The 23549-nt window shown below is 41.0% G+C and overlaps 3 protein-coding genes and 1 long non-coding RNA gene across 5 annotated transcripts in view; 1 reads left to right on the forward strand and 3 right to left on the reverse strand.

Moving 5' to 3' along the window:
- Positions 1-278: 278 nt before the first annotated feature.
- On the reverse strand, positions 279-4255 carry tlnrd1 (talin rod domain containing 1). The gene has a single exon (XM_034867941.1). It carries the CDS (start codon positions 2521-2523, stop codon positions 1459-1461), a length of 1065 nt encoding a protein of 354 aa, XP_034723832.1. The 5' UTR covers positions 2524-4255; the 3' UTR covers positions 279-1458.
- A 3353-nt stretch (positions 4256-7608) lies between these two features.
- On the forward strand, positions 7609-12534 carry mesd (mesoderm development LRP chaperone). Its single transcript, XM_034868139.1, has 3 exons — positions 7609-7829; positions 8640-8872; positions 11944-12534. The coding sequence occupies exons 1-3, from the start codon at positions 7677-7679 to the stop codon at positions 12212-12214; spliced, it is 657 nt and encodes a 218-aa protein (XP_034724030.1). The 5' UTR covers positions 7609-7676; the 3' UTR covers positions 12215-12534.
- A 2270-nt stretch (positions 12535-14804) lies between these two features.
- LOC117942716 lies at positions 14805-16960 on the reverse strand. The gene is made up of 2 exons (XR_004656205.1): positions 16537-16960; positions 14805-16503 (listed from the first exon to the last, which is right to left on the reverse strand). It is a non-coding gene; the product is annotated as an uncharacterized LOC117942716 (long non-coding RNA).
- Positions 16961-17553: 593 nt separating this feature from the next.
- Positions 17554-23549, reverse strand: part of cemip (cell migration inducing hyaluronidase 1) — a 225213-nt gene continuing 219217 nt past the window's right edge. For both annotated transcript variants that reach the window (XM_034867622.1, XM_034867632.1), the window contains exons 26-29: positions 22886-22972; positions 19745-19902; positions 18912-19012; positions 17554-18129 (exon numbers count right to left, since the gene is read on the reverse strand). In XM_034867622.1, coding sequence (XP_034723513.1) covers positions 18002-18129; positions 18912-19012; positions 19745-19902; positions 22886-22972 — 474 coding nt within the window. In that variant the 3' untranslated portion in view covers positions 17554-18001. The remainder of the gene's footprint in view (positions 18130-18911; positions 19013-19744; positions 19903-22885; positions 22973-23549) is intronic.

Here is a 23549-nt window from a genome sequence, read left to right on the forward strand (position 1 = left end):
TCGTTCCCAATTGGAATTACATCTGCTGAACTGACTCTGTGCTAGATTTGTAACGCTAGATGCCTTTTCTTGGGGTTTTGAGATGACTTAAGTCAATGGCTTTGGGAAACACTGACCCACATTTTTCACCATTTTAGAGAGAAAACAACTAATCCATTAATCCCGAATACAATCCACAGATTAATTGGCAATGAAAATAACCGTTAGATAAAGCCATAGAATAGAGCCTTTTAAAGACAAGTTGGCTTTGCAAGGCACATCAACCCAACAACAGCATGTCAGAAACAACCTTTTTAATAGCTGAAATAAATACTCCATAACATGCATGATCAAAACATTTTAAAATACTATGGGAAGTCTGGTAAATAGTGTAAAACCTATGGCACACACTCACAGCAGCTTTTTTACCAATTTAGAATTCACACGTTGAAAAAAAAAAAAAAAACAAGCATTGAGACACTCAGAACACTCTTCTTCCAATCTCACAAAGCACATGTAATCGAGTAGGTCAGCCAACTGTAGGTTCACACAGCGAGGCTACATCCATCATCAAGGCTGCTGTTTTCACCGGAGCTGAAAACTGAGGTAAAACGTTCCAGGTTTGAAGGCTGCTGTCTGCTGGTGAGAGCGGCTGAACCTGCAGCAGGGCCCGGCGTGCTCAGGGGGTCTGTTTTGAAACAAAAAGGTTTGAGCCACATCCAGCGCGACGCAAAACCCTGCTCATCTGCATTTTAAAAACACACTTCAACCACATTAAAAAACAGACCCACAGACAGCCTTCTTTTGATGTTACTCTGATTAGGGCTGGGTATCGGTCAGAAATCAGCAACACCGGTACTGTGACTTTGATACCGGTCACCTGGGTTAAAAATTACCACCAATCACAAGCCAAATGCTGGTAAAAATATGCAATAGGCTGGTAGACTGGCTTCACTCACCAGCCAAAAATAAACAATGGTAATGTATTAAGTTGCTGTTAGAAATTTTAACATGTACTAGCCATTTGACTGGTGGACGGAGAGTGGGGAATTTTTAACCCTGCCGGTCCCTAAATGAATACCATTTGTAACAAAAAAGACATTACAGAAGGAATCTTTTTTTTTTTTTATAGCTACTACCAAGAGAGCCTGTGCATAACAACGTTAAAGTTTTCCCTACGCGTCTCTATGACGTGTAACGTTAGACAGCCAATCACAAACATTATTTGATATTGGTAGAAGCATGCTGCCACCTGATTGGGTCACTGATGCTGAGATTTACTCCAAGGAAATTAAAATTTGGTATTGAAGCATTTCCCGTTACTCGATACTAAAGGTGGCAAATCAGTCTATGCCTAAAAAGTATTGAATTCGGTACCCAGCCCTAGCTCTGACTCTAAACCTGATGAACAGGGAGAACCCAAGTGAGTCTCTTTGGTACGTCAGAATAGGACAGAGGGCACTGTGGCCCCTTCCTAAACTAATTCACAGAATGAGAGTTGACTGGCGGCAGAGTCCTGGGAGAGGAGCGTTCTCTGAGTGCCTGAGTGAGCAGAGTGCAGCCGTCTGAAACTGCGCACGCCGAGTTTCGCAGACGCTCGCGGTAGTCTGCCATTTTGGAGCTGCTCTCGGGATGCTGTGCCACGTCCCGGAGGCCCTGAGTGAGGAGGACGCAGGCGGACACCACACTCATGGCCCCCCCTAACACTGCAGTCTGTACCCCCTTCCCTTCGGCCGAGATGCTCGCCGCTCGGCCCAGGAACTGCGGCTCCGTGGCGAACCCGACCAGCGCGCTGACAGCCTGGACCAGCGCGGTGCTGAACAGCACGCAGCGGCTCCTCGTCAGCTCGCTGGGCTGCGTCTTCACCTCTTTGACGCACGCCAGGAAGGCCGTGCCGCTCGTGCTCATGCTCTTCACGCTCAGTTTGAACTGCTCCTTGGCGAAGCGGTCGCGGGTGCGCTCGCTGGCAAGCGACGAGATGTCCGTCAGGTTCTTAAGGCTGGTGGAGATGTTCTGCGAGAGCTCGAGGAGGAGCTGGGGGGTGAGGTCCGGCAGCGGTGTGACCCGCAGCACGCCACAGCTCTGGTCCACCTCGTGCCGGCAGCGGGTCACCTTATAGCGGTCCACCAGGCCAGGAAGGCAGGGCTGTGCGCCAGGCGTCTCCACGGCCACCAGGTAGGCAGCGTGGGCCGAGCACTCGGTCAGAGACACCACCAGGTCGGCCATCTCCAGGAGACGGTCGCCCACCTCCGTGAAGCGGCCCATGTTGAGCTGGCTCTGGATGTCGTGGGTGAGAATGGACAGCTCCTTTGTCCGGGCGATGACTGTGTCACGGCACTGGTCAAAGGTGTCTGCCACCGCCACGCCCTCCGATGTCATGACGGGCCGCGTCTCGCTGCACAGAAGCAGCAGGTCGGCCACCAGCTGCATCTTGCTCTTACACGTGTCACAGATGGAGGAGAGACGCTTCCGCTGCTGCACACCGACGCAGGGCACGCTGCTCGATCCCTCGCTGGCCGATTTGCCCGAGCCACCACTAGCCATAATAAGGAGGGGGGGAGATAGGGGGGGGTGAGGGTCAAACTGCGCTTCTGGAGGAGTTCAGTTATTTATAGTTTTCTGCTACGGCACACTGCATTGTCCTGTTTAAGACATTTACGAGATAAGCCTCACTTCTCTGCTTATTTTTTTGTTTTTTACAAACTCTTTTAAAATAACAACTGGCCAAACAGTCTTCCTTAAATTCCTTCAGAGTATAAGTAACCCACTGAACATTGTATGCAGACACACAGGACATGTATTCTCAATGTAAACATGTTGAAAGAGCATTACTCATTAACTGCATCTACGTATGTTTGATTTACATCCCCCTTATTAATTTGTGTGTCGTATACACCATAAAACAGGTCTAAAATATGATCTGGCATATTCCCAGTTACCTGCCACGGTTATTAGTAAAAAAACTGCAATGTAACACAGTCAAATCAAAGCCCCACACGTCAGAGTGATCAGCGTAATAAGCTATATGCTCTTATCTTAACACATTAATTTAAAATGCCCTAAACAACATAATCCAAAAGTAAATATTGTCATTGTAGTCCCAGGTTTTTTCATGGAACAAAAGAATTCACAGGATGTTGAAAAAGAAAAAATAAGAAAAAATATCACACAAACTGCAGTGCCACCAAGATGCCTTCTAATAAGGCAAAGTGCAGATTGAGAATATTATTATGTCAAAAAGCTCCTTAATTCTTTAAGACAAGTTCCCAATTGGAATTACATCTGCTGAACTGACTCTGTGCTATGTTTGTAGTTAGATGCCTTTTCTTGGGTTCTTTTGAGGACTATAGCCAAGCAAACATCACCTCAACATTTAGTCGATGGCTTCAACGTCTTTTCTGTGTCCCTAAAATCAATAGGATATCATTTTGTGTCCACTCGCGTCAGAGCAAGTAGCCTGAAAAAGCACCGAGATCTTGTCCGACTTGTTCCCACTGAGTGTGACCGGCCTGGCGGACTCATGCTGGATACACACGGGGCACCTGGGCAACTCTTCTGGACAGCGGGAAGACATGTGTTTCCCTCCAGCACCATCATTCCATGAATATTCCCAAGTAAACACCACCACGAGGGCGACTATCCAACAAGCCAAAACCACCCTCAATCCACTTTCAATCTCTTCTTTTTCAAACAGAGCCCTGGGTTAGACGCTAGCAGTTGCTCCGGTCGCTTCGACTCCATATGCATCGTCCGTGTGTCCGCCCTCCACCTCCTCCTCCTCCGCGTCTTAACTCGGGACCAGATATTGTGTACTCCCGCATATCTTCTGTGAGGACTCGTTTTTTATATCCACACCAGTCGGTGGACTTTGAACATTTAACTCACTTGTCTTCGGGGGTTCCACACTCACGAAACTGTAAACGTAGCTGGAAGAAGTGGCCGTTATTCCCAGAGATTCAAAGTCGTGCTGCGCGCTCCCGCTGCAGTACTATGAGGAAGCAGGGAGGGTGTGGTCGCGGCTGAGCGGCTGCTGAACTGAGCAAAGTTGTAGCAACAGAACAGCACAAGTAGCCTCTTCGCTTGAAATTAACTTCCCACCCTGTCTATGAACTGGTTGTTGTCTCACGTTAACGACGTCGCGAGGGAAGATTGTAGTTGCATGGTAGCCATTGAACCCCAAAGAGTTTTTGCGACTGCTTTTACTTTCAGGACTGGCTGTTAATCTGCCATAAGACATATCCCTGTTACGTCAAGCGAGCGCCGCTAGCCCAGCAGGCTAAAATGATACCGGAAGCTCGTGAATTCAAAATAAAAGCAGAGTTTTCCACCCAGAATGTGTCAGCTCGCAACCAGGGCCAGAGCTACTGAAGGTCCCTGAGGCCATTCCTTTATATTCTTTCTGGATATTTGGGGGTGTTAGAAACCTGAATCAGAGTTTAGATTATGCTACACTTAAAACATGGTGGCGCATGTATAAAAATAGAAGTGGCATAGGCTACATTGGAAACTGTATTGTTAGTGCACTTTCTTAGCATACACGATGCATGCAGTAGCACCTTGGCTTTAATATCAACACATAGCACTGGTACAACAACTGTCTTTTCTACTTGACCAGGATTTAAAGAGCTGCTATCACTAGTTGACTGATGTTAACATTACTGTAGCTAGCTATAGCTAGCCTAGCAAAAAAACGTTGACAATTATTACATTAAAATGTGAAGCATTACTCAAAATCAGTGCTGCAACAAATACTACATCATGCCTTTAAAAGCCACATACAACAAATAATGAACATTCACTTCACTCCCAGTTTATTTAGTGACAGTACACAGCCAGAGACATCTGTGTTGAAAATATATGCTAAGATTCTTGGCTGACCTTGTTGTGTTACTATGGCTGCATCTCATGGACCTTATTTTATAGCTCCTCTACTCCTCCGTTCTCGGCTGAACCGGAAGTTGTTTTGTCCCTTTTTGAAAAGCGTGCGCCCTGTGTTCAGTGGACGAGTCCTCACCGCAGTGGCCGTGGGTTCAATTCTGACCTGCTGCCCTTTGCATGTCATGCTCCATCTCTCTACCCTTTCACGTCTAACCCGTTATATCACATAAAATCCTACAATGAAGAAAAAAAATTTAAAAATCTTTAATACGTGGCTTTTTACTCGTAACAGTCTATTTAGTACTTTTACTTAAGTAAAGGATCTAAATACTTTTTTTCACCACTGGTTTGAAGGCCAGCAGAGTTCAGGGGCTTGTGCGGCTCAGAGATCAGCCTAGCTGACCGAAAGTGTGGAGCTGTTTCCTCTCAGGCTGACTCCACCCAATGGCACGGTGCCCTGGCTGTGCAGCTGCAAATCCCTTTGACAGTCCCAGCACTCACATTCACTCTGTGTGTTCATCCCAACCTTCTACCAAGAAAAAAAGGGGTTGTTACCAAGCAACCAACCTGAGTTTTATCATTCCGGATGTCCAAAACATATCTTAGTTAGAAATCGCCAATTTGGGAACTTTAAATTTTGGTGTTGTATATAGCTCACTACATTAGTTGTCGGAGCACAGATAAATGTCCAGTTATGGAATTCTAAATGTAAATAAACAGAAATATAACTGTGAATCATGTTCTATGGCGAATTTCTGTTCAAATATATAATCATACAACTGTTACGGTACGGCATGGCACGGCACGGCTCTACTGAACGTAACTCGCTCTTTTTTTGGTGTTCCATTAGCAAAAGTTATGGATAGTAGAGGCATTGGGGTAGTCTAATGTATTTTAGCAGGTATACTGTACTATGTAAATATATGGACAAAAATGGCCTATCAAAGTGGGACGTCTGGATGTCCCCCCCTGGAAATTTTGAAGGTCAAAGACTTTATTTCCTATATTCTGATACACTTCATGCACCAATTAACGGTGGAAATCCCTTTATAAAGCCTATGCAAAGAAAAAACACAGATGAAAATTCAAAATATATCAAAAATATATTGGAACGTATGTGGTACATGTCATTGCACATTTTTAACTGGGTATATGGAAATCCTGGAGTTTTCTTAGTGGGTGTACTGTGTATACCTGCAGATCTCGTAGACTACTGACTCAGAATGGGCCTTTGGGTGGTGGCTACGCATGGCAGTAAGCATGATCAGTCAATGTTCCGTAAAGGAAATTAGTCTATATCCTTATTTAACAGAAATGCACTTTTCTGTTATTTACGACAATTTGGTAAACAAAACGTTTTGCTTTATTATGCTAGACTCTGAGACTCTGAAAACTGAGATTGGTGCTCATTTTCAAGTTTATGCTCTGCTTGTTCAACGCTTGTTAGGTAATTTGCTATATAATACATTCGAACAGGACTGAAAGTGCTATTTTTATTCTCAATTCTTGTCATTTTGGTGTGGTGCCGCTGGTTAAAACTTCTTTGGGGGGCACCAAATGAAAAAAAATACAGCAACACCTAGAGTTACTTGTATTGGTACCACTCGGTGGAGGATCCTACAAAGTTACAGTGAAAGACTGGTCTGTTAAACTGGTCTGTAGAAAATGTCACTGGTATAATTACTTGCGTCACACAAGACATCCTGCATGAACCAGATATTTTTGAATCGCCATGCTACTCTCAATAGTGATGGTTCGAATTCTTTTCCATTCAGTCGACCCAGAGAGAAAACCATTCCAGATATCCACAAAGTAATTTTGACTATCTAAAGTACATTTTGCCTATTGTTAATTTAATTGCAGTTATCCACAAAGATTTATTTCATATATCTGCTATTATAGAATCATGACTAGAAACAATGTAGTTGTAAATATTCCACAAATGTATTGTGGATATCTGTTTTACATTTCCGGATAACTTGAATTAAAATCACCACAGTAACAAAGATATTTTTAATTGTAGTTCTTCCTACTAACAATTAAATTGCAGATACCATCTAGACTGTCAATTCTGAAAAGTGAGAATGACATTTTGGATATCTGAAATTGAAAGCCCAACACATGAGCGGCAAAGTCACATAATTTGTCCTAGGAAGAATGTTATTGTGGATATCTGAAATCTTCTTTGTGACTAGAGATAATTAAATTACAGATATTTGCAAAAACTATCCAGTCAAGCTATTAAATGTTAAAACGGCCAATACTTTTTTCAAGGATTGAAAGATATCTTCCATTTAGTTTTTTACTAGTTGCCTAGTACAATTAAAGTTGTAGATAGCTTGAAATACAATTTCTACTGGTAAGAATGTTATTGTGGACATCTTTGACATATACTGTAATTAATTTTAACTTGGAGAAGTGATATGGATTTCTAAAATGTTGTGACGGACATAGCAGTGTGGTTTGATTAAATGTTAAAATAGCTTGCCATAGACGAAAAGAAGAAGAAGAAGAAGAAGAAGAATAAGACATACTTTATTAATCCCCCAAAGGGTAAACAACATTTTTGTTGTTTACACTCTGTTACACACATTACAAACAGGCTTGAACTACACACACATGCCAAGGACCAATACAAAACTTGTAAATAAATAAATAAATAAATGTAACCACTTTAAGACCATTTAAGAAGTCTGGCTTTATTTTGAAATTCTTTTTTATGGTGTGCCTGCTTCCGGTTAGCTTTGTACATCTGACACGCCCCACCCGTCTTGTGACCGGCAGACTCCAGAGCCAATGAGAATACACCATCTGTAAACATGGCGTCTGACTTCAGGTGGAAATGTGTGTTGCTCCTTCTGTGCACATATTTGCTTTGTATATTAGCGACCGGCCAAAATAAACCTAAGAAAAAGAAGGATATCCGAGACTACAATGACGCAGATATGGCACGGCTCCTGGAACAATGGGAGGTAACAGAGTCAGTCGTCAGACCTTAGCTGCCAGTTAGCCTAGCCGTTAGCTTGGCATGCATCGTTCATCAGGAACATGTAACTCCTCAGTATCTAACGGTACTGATACTCCAAGCATTAGACCCATGTTTGGATTAGTTGCTAACGTAGGAGATATAGCTTTATCCAGAAATGAGTGTGGTGCTGTAGTACCAGAGATTAGTATCAGTATCAACAGTAGAGTGTGCAGGATTTATAGATGGGTGATGATTTATGATGGAACAATAACTTTTCAACTGTGAAGATATGATTTATAATGTAATTTGTATCTGCACTTTAGGGCTCAATGGCACAGTTTTTTTATTTATAAAGGCCAACACACATTGATCAACATTTCTGTAAATGTGCCAGTGTTAGACAGTCGGCTAATTTTCAACCTTAGTCCTTTGGCCAGATGATTTTAGACCATGGCAGGAAGAAGCAATACAAAACATTAATATAAAATAAACACATAGCAATCAAAAAGACACCATACATACAGCTAGATCTGAATTGTGTGTAACCAGTTGTAAAAAATACTCGAATAAAACAAAATGTAACAAAAATGTTCAAATATACAGTATGTAAGTTCATAGTTTTATCTAAAGAAGGTAAAGTCCGCACAACAGCTTAATGCTACGGAAAAAATACTTTATCTTATTTGAACATCCACTTTCTTGACTACATGGATGTGCACAACAGCGTCTATTTCAAAACAAATGTCATAGTTTTTGAGCCAATTTCTTTGTCAGAATCGTAAACCTCAGGGGACTCACTGTGTGTGTTCCACAGGAGGACGATGACATTGAGGAAGGGGACCTCCCTGAGCACAAGAGGTCTCCCCCTCCCATCGATTTTGCCAAGGTGGACCCCTCCAAGCCTGAAGAGCTGCTCAAGATGTCCAAGAAGGGCAAGACTCTGATGGTTTTTGCCACCGTGTCGGGGGATCCCACGGAAAAAGAGACAGAGGAGATCACAGGCCTCTGGCAGGGCAGCCTCTTCAACGCCAACTACGATATCCAGAGGTAGGTAGGTAGGTAGGTAGGTAGGTAGGTAGGTAATTAGTAGGTTGGTAAGTTGGTAGGTAGGTAGGTAAATGGAAAGGTAAGTTGGTAGGTAGGTAGGTAGATGGGTGGGTGGGTGGGTAAGTTGGTAGGTAGGTAGATGGGTGGGTGGGTGGGTGGGTAGGTAGGCAGGCAGTTAGAAAGGTAAATTGGTAGGTAGGTAGGTAGATAGGTAAGTAAAGAGATAGATAGATAATAAGTAGGTAGAGCCCCAAAGGTAAATCACCAACACCAAAATGACAGAAATTGAGAATAAAAATAGCACTTTAAATCCTCTCTAAATGTGTTTAATAGCAATTTACCTATCAAAATTTGAATATAAATAGTTTTGTTAACCGGGGTTTACTTTACTCAAGCAAAAGACATTTGTGTTTATCAAATTGTCAGAAAGAACAGGAAAATGCATAGATTTCTGTCAAATAAGAAGATAACACAGATTAATTTCCTTTACTGCACGTGGACTGGTCATGCTTACTGCCATACGTAGTCCATCACAATAAATCACAAGTCAGTCAGTCTGACAGTTATTTCATTTATAAAGAAGAACCTAACATGGATTTGGCTGGAAACGGACAGGAAGCAGCCGTTGGCGAAACAGAACATATTTAGGTGGTCAGTAGCAGTGATGGGAATAACGGCGTTACTAACGGCGTTACTTTTTTCAGTAACAAGTAATCTAATCGATTACTCTTCCCATCTTAATAACGTTGTTACCATTAGTGCCAAAAAAGCAACTTTTTTTTTTTTTCAGACCAACATGATATCTGAGCCAAGAGGCAAATACTTTTATCTTTCGTGGTTAGTGGGCCGTGCACGATACAATTTCATGTTAAGCCAGTCAGAGATTACCAAGATTTACTTATCAATCAACTTGGTCTGCAATTAATGATTCCCACTTCTGTCAAAAATTAATGGATTAGCTGTCAGCTATTAAATTAATCAATTTTTTCTAAATGCATTTTTTAGCCATTTGATTCTTTTTTTGAGGATAAAACTTCTCCGATGTCAGCTGTTATTAATATGTTCTAGTTTCTTCACTTCTCTGGGACATATTTGAGTTGTGAACAGAACAAGACATTTGAGGACGTCATCTTGGGCTTTGGGAACACTGATCCACATTTTTCACAATTTTCTGACATTTTAGAGACCAAACCATTCATCCAGAGCCTATTCCACACATTAATGGACAATGGAAATAATCGTTAAGCTGCAGCCCCATATGTCAGTTGGACTAGCCAATTAAACGATTAGGAGTTACTATTAGACATACAGTTGGTGCGAAGCCGTGTGTGTGTGTGTGTGTGTGTGTGTGTGTGTGTGTGTGTGTGTGTGTGTGTGTGTGTGTGTGTGTGTGTGTGTGTGTGTGTGTGTGTGTGTGTGTGTGTGTGTGTGTGTGTGTGTGTGTGTGTGTGTGTGTGTGTGTGTGTGTGTGTGTGTGTGTGTGTGTGTGTGTGTGTGTGTGTGTGTGCGCTGTAGAAAGATGTGAAGCTTTGAAGCAGTGAGCACAGTGCCACCTGGTGGCTTTCAGAACTGACACTACTACATGTTGGTGACTCAAGCCCAATGATCAGCGGTGGAAGAAGTATTCAGATCATGTGCTTAAGTAAAAGTACAAATACCACACTTAAGTAAAAGTCCTGCATTTAAAATGTTACTTCAGTAAGTATCATCAGGAAAGTGTATATAAAAGTAAAGTATAAATCCTCCCATTTTGTTGTTGTTGATTGGTCTAATCATTTCAGCTGGACTTGTAGGCGGTTGTATTGTTGGCTAGTTTAATTTATAGTTAAACATCACATTTTATAAACTACATGTGTTTTGTGTGCTGAATCTTAATGTGTAAAGGAACTAAATCTGTCAGATGAATGTGGTTGAGGAAAAAGTACAATATTTATCTCTGAAATGTAGTGGAGTAGAAGTAGAAAGTGGCATGAAAAGACTCAAGTAAAGTACAAGTACCTCAACAATTGTAAACAAGTTAAGTACTGGCGTAAATGTTCCGCCACTGCCAATGATGTGTGATGGGGTTACATTTTCATCATCATCTCAAGGTCTAAAATGGATGGAGTTTAATTAGTTAGTTAATAAACTTACCTTAACTAGTACCAAACTAGGACTGCAGTTTAACAATTATTTTGATAATCCATTGATGTTTGGATTATTTCCTGGATGAATGGATTAGTTGTTGTGGATCAGTGTTTCCCAAAGCCCAAGGTGATGTCCTCAAATGTCTTGTTAGTTTTATATATATATATATATATATATATATATTGCTCTTTAATACTTTACGATCATGGAAGTAAGCGCTGCGACTACTCTTCTGAGGCGGTTTTGGAGAGGGACATTATGTAGAAATACGCTGGTTGACAAGCAAGACACCATTGTATTCATATTAAAATCAAGCCAGGCTAACGTGTATGACAGTGACTGCCGTTGCTTCCTCTAAATGTCAGCTTGTGGTTGACTAGCGGGGCCACCTGGTTAGTTTAATAAATTGATCAGACCTGCATGTCACGCGCACTAGCAACAAACTCTGTTTATCCAAGAACAATCAAATCAGTGGAAATAACGTTAGATCAGACACAGACTTCTGTTGTAGATTAGTGTTATGTTTCCAGTGTCGTGGCTCCAAACCATAACGTTAGTTGGGACAGACGGACCCCTTGTTTCTTTAGGCTAACTATATTAGCTTTAGCCTGTCTGGTAGAAGCTGTCTTCAGGGAAAATGGCCGGGAGACATTTATTTAGATTATGTTGCATTAATGAGATTTAGTTTGTATTGAACGTTTTGGGGGGTATATACCTATACCCCCTGTATTTTAAAGAACATTTATTTATTTACAATACATTATTAATTTACAAAGAAAATTGATGTCCTTAAAAGGTTGGGTTTTCCTAAATTAAGATTAAGAGGTATTAAGATCAATTTCCAAAAGATGTTTTGTGTTCCTCTTTAGCATGGGTGTGTAAACTTTACAGCTAATGTTCAGTAGGGAAGCGTAGCTGGTCTGATGCGCCCTGTCCCCCTACAGGTTCGTGGTGGGCTCCAACAGGGCCATCTTCATGCTGCGGGACGGCAGTCTGGCCTGGGAGGTCAAAGACTTCCTGGTGGGCCAGCAGCGCTGCGCCGACGTCACTGTGGAGGGACAGGTGTTCCCCGGGACGGCTGCCAAGAAGCAGGACGACGGCGGGCACAAGCAACACAGTGAAGGCAACGCCAACAAGAAGAGCAAGAGGAAGACGGAGAGCAAGAAGCCGGACCTGGAGGGGAACAGTGCCGGCCATCTGAAACACGAGCTGTGACGGAGGAACATTCCCAGGGCTCTTTACCTCTGGCCTTGGGGTGGGGGGGGGGGGATGTTCTGACCACTTAACTGTGGCAAGGGGGAGTAGGAACATGTGAAGGAGCAGAGCTTCAGAGTCAGTGATACAAATGAAATAATGAGTCCTGTTTAGGGTTGGGGACTGTTCAAAGATTTTCAATACGTCACCAATACCGTGACTTCGTTACCGGTTCCTAAACGATACCGGTTTCTAAACAATACTTTTTTCCGATTACAGAAGAAATGTCATTATGGTACAAATCTTTTCATGTATTTTCCAGCTCCTAACACGTGAGCCCCGTCTCTGTGTATAACTTAGTTTTTCCTGCTTGCTTGACAGCCATTCAAAGACATTATTCAGTCTTGGTAGAAGCATGCCTATTAGCTCTTTGGCGCTGGTGAAATTAACTCCAGAGGTATTGAATTTGGTTTGTTTTTTTGTTTTCCTACTTTAGAGACTATTCAGTTGTGCCTAAAAAGTATTGAATTCTGTACCCTGCCCTAGCCCTGCTGGGCCCGATACCATGAACTGCTCCACTACCAGCATAACTCAGAGGCTTGTTGTCCTTTCTCCCCCTCTCCCTTACTGGAACGTAGGGCCGCTCAATGATGGAAAAAAACAAATCATTAACACCATTATTTTTGGTCAATATCGAAATCATAATTATTTAACACAATAACTTCCTTGACTTTTGGAAAGATGATTATTGAACCGGAAAACAGTGAAACAGTTAATGGAAACTTCACAGTTGAAGGTGTTTTTCACTTTGATGACTTCAATGACTTTTAATTGTTTAATACTTTTCCTGTTGGAACTATTTTTTTTTCCTATTAAGAACACAAGACAAACTAATAGTTTACTTGAAAAAACTGTGTTTTTTGCAAGCGGCAGGAGACACAATCGTAATCCCCAATTAAAATTTAAGTACACTACAATTTTGAAGTCATTTTGTCACAGGGTGGTAACACACTCTTGTTGTAACGGAAAATCTGTGCTGTGTTATGATTATGATTATCACCAAACAAAATGTTCCTGGTAAAGGAGTCATTCATCAAACCTTAAAGTCCTGGTGTGTTCAGGTACTTTGTTCACATCCAGCAGCACTTCGAGATTTGATACAAAAGTAGCACCCACATTTTCTGTTTGATTTTTCACTGAATATGATAATAAATCTTTTTTATACAATCATGAGATGTCTATCATTGCTGAGGGTGTATGGTACTCCTGTGTGAGAAGTTTGCACTTCTGCTGTCCTGCTAGTTTTAAATTAGAATTGTTCTTCAACCTGGACCCTTTTTCCCGTGTCTGATGGGAACAGTCTTTGAAATTGGTCCAGTATTAAGCAAGACAGTGGCAAAACAAGCTGCAGTTTACTGTAAATGGGAAATGTTCCTCTTTAATTTCCTGAAAGTCCAGAATCTTTGAGCATTTTAAAATAATTGTGTCATTTCCCCTCAGTTTCTTCAACTTGGACAAATCAATGGAGCCACCCTACCCACGTTATTTAAATTAAAACTAATGACAGGTGGGTTTTGTTCTGGTTTCGGAATGATACAGACCGTTGGAGAACAAATAGATACAAAACAGGATCTAATAAACGCGTCAAATATTGAAAAAAGTGTGTGGGGGGGAATTCATTAAGCATCGGAAAAAGCGTCAAATGGCAAAAAGATTTACGATTTTCAACATTTTTGTCCCCCTTTTTTTTGTCCCAGAACTTCCCTAAAGAGTTGGAGCTCTCAACCCCCCCCCCCACCTCGTGTGCGGAAACAGTTACATTCAGACAAACTGGTAATCATTATTTATTTCTGTACAAAAGTCCTCAAAGAAATTCAAAATTGTGGAGCTTACTTTACATGTCCAAGCCACATATACAACACATCCATTTGGTGTACAGTTAAAGCAATCCAACTATACCGAGAGTCATATATGCATGTACTAATAATAATAATAATAATAATACATTTTATTTAACAGCGCCTTTCTAACACTCAAGGACGCTTAAGGACGTACTGTACGCAGATGATACAAATCTTTTAAAATGGAACAATAATAGTCTAACATACAGTATACATACCAGACAGTAATACAATACAACTCAAATGATGGCCCTTGTAGATTCGGATCAACTGTATCTGTACAATAAATAAGTAGAAAATATATCTCTTAGCAATCTGTGAATTTTTTTTTTTTAAACACAAACATACAAAACACTAAATTACTGCTACAACCTCCGAAAAAAGACCAGCTATTTCGGCGAAGGGAGGGGAATCCTTTTTCTCGCCAGATTGAAAAAAAAGATTTCCTTTACTATTTTTGAAATGGGGGAAATTGCACATTTAAAAAGTCCCTGATTTAACAATCAATGGCCAATTTACTTTGAACTTTATAGTCTTATGGGCTTCTTGCTGGTTCACGCCAAAAACACAGGCGGATGGATATCACAAACATTGATATTCAAATTTTCTTTTTTTTATGAAACGAGGGAGGAAAACATCACAATATCAAGTGAGCTAGTGCTCGGAACAGAGCGGGTTTACAACCACTGGTCTGGATGCAAAACAAGGAATGTTTCTCTTTTTGTTTCTTCTTATCTATTCTCTTTTTTTCAGTTTAGTCAAACAAAGCAGGCATATAACCAAGAAACCACTTGACGTCTACATGTGTCACATACCACAGAGCATGGGAAGGACGCTCGGTGATGCAGCACGCACATTATACATGCGTTTGATTAGCTTGCTCACACTGTCTTAGTATTCGCACCCTCTTTTCATATACAGGAATTGGTTATATAAATAATTCGCCTGGCAACCATTGACCGACGATCCATTGGAGAATTGGCCGGAAGTTATTCAAATATCAAACAACCAGGCTGGAAAAAGAAACTCTTGGAACGTAAAAGTGGATGAACCCAGTCTCTTACCATCCTCAATTATACACAACTCTTTGTAATAGCATTTGTTTCATGTCATTGTTACGCGCCAATGCAGAAAGTAGTGTTAACAAAAATAAATTTATAGAAGACTAACAGTTCAAACCAACTCTTGTGGATTTGCCCATTTTGTACAGTTTGTTTAGAATGGCGTGGCAGCTATCAAATGAACTCTGGTCCAGGCCAAACTAGACTGTCTGGAAAGGTGAGTCTCAGTGAACCAGGACTCTCTCTGTGTTCATTTAACATTTCTTGTAGGTGTTTTGCAGTTCCCTGACCCGGGATCCAGGGCCTGGTATGTCCGTTCAGTGACCCGATCATGATCGTGATCACAATCTTCCCCTTCTATTAACAAGTCTTTTGTCCCAATGTAGTTGACAAGCATGTATATTGAAGAACTATCCAACTGAAAAGCACTGTCGCAGAATTTCAAATGAGTTGAAACTTAATCTTGGTGACACCATGTTTTCTGCTGTACAGAGTACTTGTGTATATTTGGTAGGAGGTAAGTTACAGTCATTCAAAACTGTTTGTGAGCCTCTGAGTTGATTTGTAACAAACTTTGCTATTGGTCAGATAATCTTCCCAAGACCGGGGAACCAAGCAAGAGGTCCTCAGTGTCTGAGCCCTGGCTTTTCAAAAACTTTAAACCAACAGATGTTGCTTTATACTGGATACACCCTTCCATATATGTCTCATTTAAAAGTTTAGTGAAAAGTATCTAAAATTCCCTACTAAAACAACAACCACTTCAACCAGTGATTTGCCAGATGTGTGGAGCAATGTGAGACTCTTTTTCAAGCAGTTTTGCTTGAGTGACTCAAGTTCAAGACTGGGAATGTTTCTGAGGAGAAACTAACCCAAAAGTGTGCGGCCGTTTTCCCCATTTGCACAATCATCGCATCTCGCCATTCTCAGTAATTGCAAGGTCTTAACCCTGCCTTGAAGTATTTACCTTGAGAAATGTTCGAACGGCACATCGTATGAGCTTAATATTAACATGATCAAACAGCTCTTTCTAACAGAGTCATCCAACGGTGACACCAATGGGTCTCTATGTTTCTGCTGTAGATGTCAGAGTGCTGGGGTTAAACCAATAGTGAAGTCCGTTACAGGACAGACCATGTACAATATATTGAAAGTTGAACTGTCTTCAGTCCTGGTTTCTCTGCCAAAGCTTTACTCAGTGTACCTTTGAGAATACTTAGTTGATGTTTTTGGCTTGGCCAGAGATCTAACAAGCCTATCGAAAAATCAACATGTTAACGTTCACATGAAACAAAGTTAACACCCAAGTTAGGTGGTGTACAAAACACATGTTTTCATGTATCGTTAGCTTACCAAATCCAACGGTAACTTCAGCGGAAACACTACCATTATGTAAACATACCAATGACGTTAGTGACACAATGACAGTGACTGTTTTAGTCAGAAACACAACCAATATTAATCATGTCTATAATGTCTGGGGAGGCAGCCAAGTATCTGCAAACATCCTTGGCTGTTCTGAGTCCCTGTTTACTCCAATATGGCCGCCAAAGGATGTGTTGTCACCTTAAGGCCGTATTAGCACTAGACCAGGGCTCCGGCAAAAACCACGGCAGAGAAACGAGTGTCGCTGCGACGTGAAGGTACATTTTCTGAGAGGTGCACGTCAGGCTACGGCTTGGGGTCCGACGTAGATTTGTGTCTACATATACCTACATAAGTAGCAACGACGTACATTTTACGCAGAAGTATAAATCACACTTAAAGCCGAGCAGAATTTTTTTTTTTTCGAGAAACGCAACCTGACGTCATCAGACTTTGTCAGTCTTTGTCGAAAACAGTAATGGAAATATATAGTCTACTTGTAAAAAAAACACAAAGGGATGTCATAGATATTGTCATTAAAGGGACAGTTCACCCCAAAATCAAAACTATGCATTTATCCTCATACCTGTAATGTTATTTATCAATCTAGACCAGATCTCTTCAATGTTTTTTAAGCCATGGACCTGTTATATGAGAGAGAGATAGAGCAGGGACCCCCTACTACATATGTTGTATAAAATTGAGTTTCATATTAAACTGGGCCTAAACCCTTTATAGTGTACAGAATACTAAGCTATTAAATAACTGTTGCCATGATTTATAAATCATGTTTTAATGTTAATCATACATGTGGCACAGTGAATCCTTAGAATGAACTGTATCTTACTGGAACTTAGTGACTACCTTACCTATGGGCCAGTAAGTCTATCATTAATGAGTTTTTTTCCACAATTTGTCTGATTTACAGTAGATTTGCTAATAAAATGTTAGATTCATGTTAAGACCTTCTCATTTTTTTTTTTTTACTTTCAAAAAATTAACAATACTTTGGTGCGGCCCCCCCCTGCAGAGACTCTGAGGACCCCCCCAGGGGTCCCGGACCCCTGTTGAAGACCTCTGATCTAGACTGATGAGTGTCACTATGGGTAAAAAAAAACGGGTAGTAAAAACAATGTATTGAACTAAAGTGACACCGCTACAGGGCCGCCGGTCTACCTGATCTAATGTGAACGCAGCCTTAAGCCCTCGACTGATGGGCTAACCTACACAGAGAGAGTTCATTGTGGGCAGTGATGGCTCTGGGAGAGGGTCTTTTTTCCAACACACCAAATCCCATCATTCTTTCTCACAGCCAAACCTAGAGAAACTCCACCAATCCTGGTCAATGGCTTGGAGCAGCCGACTGTATGAGTATGTGTGTCTGTGCATTTTTTGTCGGGGCGGGGGTTAACGTGTGTCAGTATCTCAGGGGCTACATAGTCTCTTGGCTGTCCTCCCCACTCTGCCTGCCTGCCTCTCTCTCATAGCTTCATTTTGTGGACCACAGGGACTGGCAGGACTTGGTGGATCTTGGCCCGGTCGGCGTCCACCTCCAGATGGATCCAGTCAGGGTGGAAGGAGCCCTTGAAGCCCACAAATGCCAGCTTATCTGCAGGGAGGCCACATCACATTCAATTTATTGAAATAATCAGAGCACCAGGGTGTCTTTCAGCCTCAGTCACTTCAGAACAGCTCCCATTCTGATCAATGACAGGAGCGCCCTGTTCTGCTCATTTGAAGCAAGGGGCTGTGATTCATAATAGTTGATGACTCCAAGTAAAGTCATAAGGCTGGTTAATGGAAGAGTTTTGCAACTTTTCCAATAGTTTTCAAATTTAAACTTTCATTTGGGACTCTATTTATACACACAGTCAAACATTTTGTGCGTTACATACAAAATCCATAATAAAAAAGGGCAAAAACAATCATTGAAGAGTATACAAATGCCAAGATATAGAAAGACACACAACACATGCACTCTCTCTCACACACACACACACACACACACACACACACACACACACACACACATACACACACACACACACACACACGTTATATTGTTTATATATAGTTTATATTTACATATTACCCTAATGTCTAATCGTTGATCAGAGATATGTAGTTGCAACCTGATTGGTGTGTGTTGCTTATGTTGTTTTTCATTCTATCACTTTTGGTTGTGCCATTTTTGTTGGACGTGTACATTTTAGATGATGATAGATGTGTTTTTTTCTGCAATGTGAAAATGGCAGTATTTGGATATTCTTATCTGACCTGGGTAAAATGCTCCATCCAGTGCATTTTGTTGAAAATGCAGTGTGTTTTGACAAATGTATTCCAACAACATTATTCCCACTGCGAGCACATTGAAGACCTAGACTTGTTTACCTTTCAATTTGATGCCTTTGTCGGCTCCAAGTCTTTCCAGGACTTTAGTCCAGGATCCTCTGGTAACCAGGCGGCCCTTAGACGTAATGAGGACGATGGAACTACAGACAGAGTGAGAGACAGCGCATTGTTTGAGTATTCACATGTAGCTGAAAGTAGCTGCATGTGTTTCTTAAACTGTGTGTTAATCTGGAGACTGAGACTAGTTTGTCATTGGAAAGATCCTGAACACATATGGCTCAGTGTATTGTATATAACACCTTGTGGCAATTCAGTTCAGTTCTTTTGGAGGCCCAAAACATGATGGTAAATCGCAATGAATTTTGAACAGATTGGTAGAGCAAACTGTTGGAGGATTTTCTTGTAGGGCTGTCAAAATGAGCGCATAATAACGAGTTAACTCAAATTCCTTTTAACGCCACTCATTTTAATTCTATGATGTGGGACGCTCCGTAGTTTGGGAAATCAGAAAGCAATGCAGCTGTAACGTTGTGGATGGCTAGCAGAAACAAAGCTCCTTGAGCAGAAATGGATAAAGAAAATGTTCTTTTCAATGGCAGGTTCATTTCCAAAGCCTGTCCAGATGGTTCTCCACAAGACTAAAGTTGTGTCCCCCACACTCACAAAACCTGTCGATTTGAACGTGTCGTAAGTAGGCAAAAATATCCTGTTTAAAGAACATTTAAAACAGATAAAAAATGTGATTATTTGCAAGTAACCACAAGTTATCAAGTTAACTATAGACAATCATGCGATTAATCACGATTGACTATTTGAATCGATTGACAGCCCAAGTTTTTAGTGTAGTTGGACAGGAAATGAGCAGCGTTTACCCGTCTCTCAGTCCACCGACGTAGTTGTCGATCTGTGCAGGGATGCCCTGTAAGATGGAGTTCCTGAAACTTTTGTTCTCCACCACCGTCCCATCATGCCCGTCGATCACTGTCAGCTGCACCCCGTCTTCTGGTTGATACAACTTCCTGCTGTTCACCTGTCACAAAAGAGACGGCCAATCGCACTACAGTTCTGGGATCTATAAAATGCTGGCACTGAAAGCTGCAATGCTTTAACTAATGCACTGACATCAAATAACACAGGCCATATATAACATGTCAGACAAAACTACAATCAGTTTATATAGCACTTTAAGACAAATGGAGTTCAATTTACTTTTTCAAAATCAAGGAATAAGGCAGTATTCCTCAAAGTCATTTTAATTCAATTGTATTCATAGTGTAAAATCATAAGTCTCAAAGAGTGGTCCAATGGTGGTCCGTGTGTAGATTTGGTCATTTAAAAGTCAAAACTGTGGTTCTCAAACTCTCCACGAACAATTCCAAAGCCCAAATGGTGAGTAGCATAGATGTGCTGTTTTTAATATTAGATAAACTTGTATGTAAATTTAAACTAAGAGTATTTGATTTGGCAATTCTTTCTGTGTTGTAGGACTTCAGCTATGAAGCAGACCGTTTTGCGACACTGCCTCCAATTTATGTCACAAAGGATCACCGTGACCTTTGGAGAAAATGCAAAGGAAGGAATTTCACGGTTGCTGCATTCTCAGCGTAAGCAGCAAAATGTTCCCATTGAAATGTCAACAGAGACAATGACAGAGTCAGCTATTTGTCATTTTGTTTGGCTGTAATATATAATACTCTGTTAAAGTAGGAGGCCTGTTGTCTTTGGGGATATTTTGGCAGTTAGGTGGTCCATGAGTTCTTTTGTTGGGTAAGTGGTCCTTGGTCTGAAATAGTTTGAGAAGCTCTGGAATAAAGGAATAGTTTTAAGCAAGCATTAGATGATTAGCGGTAAGGAGAGCAGTCTTTGTAGACATCATACATTTGAAACATGTTTGTGCACATGCTAGGCTGATCTCTGGAGATCCTTTTCAGTGTTTATATAGTAGCATGAACCATGAGCCCTGGTCACGCTTAGTAAACAGCTGGGCTCCTTGTGATTTGGAATTCTGTAAAGTAGATCCAGGGCTCGTCTTTATCAAAGTTGTACAAATTACAGTAACACTGTTTTAGTATTACACTTCCAGAAAGATGGGTCTTGCAAGAGACCCATAAGAAAAACAATAGTCAAAATGTAGAGCAGCAGAGGTTCAGACATGAAATAACGGCATATATGAGCGTTTTTATTTGTAGGTCGTGAAATAGCCGCACACTGGCTGTGTTAAACACGTGAGCGTATCACATAACGGCGTGGGTTTAGTTTCACCATTGGGGGGCATTATAAAACTGTCAAACTCTTTATTTCGTGCATTCTTCTGATTTTGTATGCAAAAGTTGATGTTGCAAATGAGTTTATTTGTTTACAGGAAAATAATATTCTCCTGTATTGTTCCAAACTTTCTGCATATTCAAAACATGCCTTGTGTTTCAGGATGATTTGTTAGGAACCATGTACCTCTCAAAAATCAGTCTATAAAATTATGAGACCTTGTTATAGCCAGAAGCTCCAACGTTGAACTTTCCATAAATCTCTTTGTTTTTACTTCCTGTTGCTTGCTTTAAACCCCCCCCCCCCAATGTAGCAAAGTAGAAACCTGATTATTTGTGCCTATTTTGGGCAGTGGTCTTTCATATTCTCATAAGGGGGGCAAATCTACATCTTCTAAATATTGCGGTTGGTCTACGACACAGATGGGGTGAGTGAAAGCAAATGTTCCGTTACCACCTCGATTTCAACATGTAGCTCTGTTTTTTAAAGATTTGTAGTGCTGTTAGTAGTGACACAAATGAAACCAATTGGTGCTGCCTACACCGAGTTATCCTCCTGCTATAGGTAGCACCCAACAGGTTCAAACAGGGCAAGTTTTAAACTTGTTTTTAGCCTCAAAACATGTTCAAAATGGCATTACCAGTACCTAGCCATGCGCAGTGATTCCATCCAAGTGAACATAGTTTATATTCTCTCTGCCTTTCTGTCACATCTACAGCAGTCACATCCGCTGTGTTTACTTGGATGGAATCACTGCACATGGGTAGGCACTGGTAATGATATTTTGAACATGTTTAGAAAAAACAGAGCTACATGTTGAAATCGACCGGAATTATTATTAAATCCTTGTCTAATTGATGTCAGACCTGCCCTGTTTGGTCATCTATCATGATGTAACAGCTATCTTAGCCCAAACAGGGGGCTGGAGTTAAGATATATACACACCTGCTGGACAAAGCCATGATCAGAGACGGAGCCACATGTTGTAAACATTCGGGGCTGGAGCCATTTAGAATTTGTGAAACCACACAAATGTGATGGGTTATAGTGGGACCTGTCATGCCTGCCCCATTTATTTCAATAGAACTGACACCAAAGTCTGGCACCAATACAAAACCCTAATGACGTATAGTCTATATCCACAATGTTCCACTTCCGGGATTGCTCTGGTGCCGCCAACAATTTTGCTGGATTTCGGTCTTTTCGGCCAGATGACCATTACCTTCCTCTTTTTTTGTGTTGGCGTTCTAACCTTGGGAGGGATTTATGATGATTTTGGTTAACTGCACCGCAGATCTCTGCAGGGTAAATCCAGACAGTTTTCTGATGACGATTAAAACTATCATTGAACGTACACATTCCACCAAAACAAGTTCCTTCCCAAGCCTTTTTAGCAGAGGCACTGTGTCTCCGTGCTGAGCTTTTTGCGGTCCAAGACGATTGAGATTGGTTTAATGAAATGCCAATAAACCAGACCACGTTTTACTCCCATTAAATGCTGTGTGGACTAGCCAGACCCTACTCCGCAGCACTGTGGAGGAAGATCTGGCAAAGCGAGACTAAATGACAAATAACTGTACAACGCATCGGCATAAAATTGAAACCTGTATTATGTCTCTAAATGATACTGTATGTTATAGTAATTTCTGTTCAGTAACCCACAACCAGTGGTCTAAGTCTAAGCTGCTGAACCACAGTGACAGTAAGTCTACACCTTGTAGTCTCCTGTGTGTATGCCACACAGATACCTCAGTGAAGGCAAAGTCCTCCTTGATGTGGAAGAACCGAGTGTTGTAGGACTCCAGTCTGACCTCTAGGAAGTGTTCTGCTGAGTGCTAAGAGCAAAACAAATCACAGATGGAATGAATACACAATATTCGGGATTGCACAGAAACAATTTAGAATCAGTTTTCAATCACCACAATCACAGAGTTGAACAAATAACATTAAAGAATCGCAGCTTCAAAATGTCACTTTGACAAAAGAAAGACATATTTCTAATGACTGCTGTGGGTAAATTAATTTCAGCAGCAGTAAAAGTGAACAGGATAGAGCCAAGAAAGAGGCGGAAAGTTGACAAAGAGTGTGAATAAGGATAGAACAAATGGGGCATTCATTTGATGCAATATTTTCTTAGAAAGAAAGTACATGCCTACAAAGTTTCAAACATGAGTGCATGTATGTATAAAAGCTGTGTTAGAGATATTAAAAACACACCTTGTGGAAATATACTGTATAAACCTACTAAATGTATACAGTATGAACATATCTGAAAATCATCTTCAACTGTAATGCTTGTATTAAGTGCTGTCCACACCAAGAACGTTGACTAAAACGATAACTTTGGAACACAAAGTTTAAACTTTTGTTATAATTTGATACTGTACATAAAATGTAATTGAACTGAATTGA

The sequence above is a fragment of the Etheostoma cragini genome, chromosome 1 (genome assembly GCF_013103735.1).
Source record: "Etheostoma cragini isolate CJK2018 chromosome 1, CSU_Ecrag_1.0, whole genome shotgun sequence".
Lineage (NCBI taxonomy): Eukaryota > Metazoa > Chordata > Actinopteri > Perciformes > Percidae > Etheostoma > Etheostoma cragini.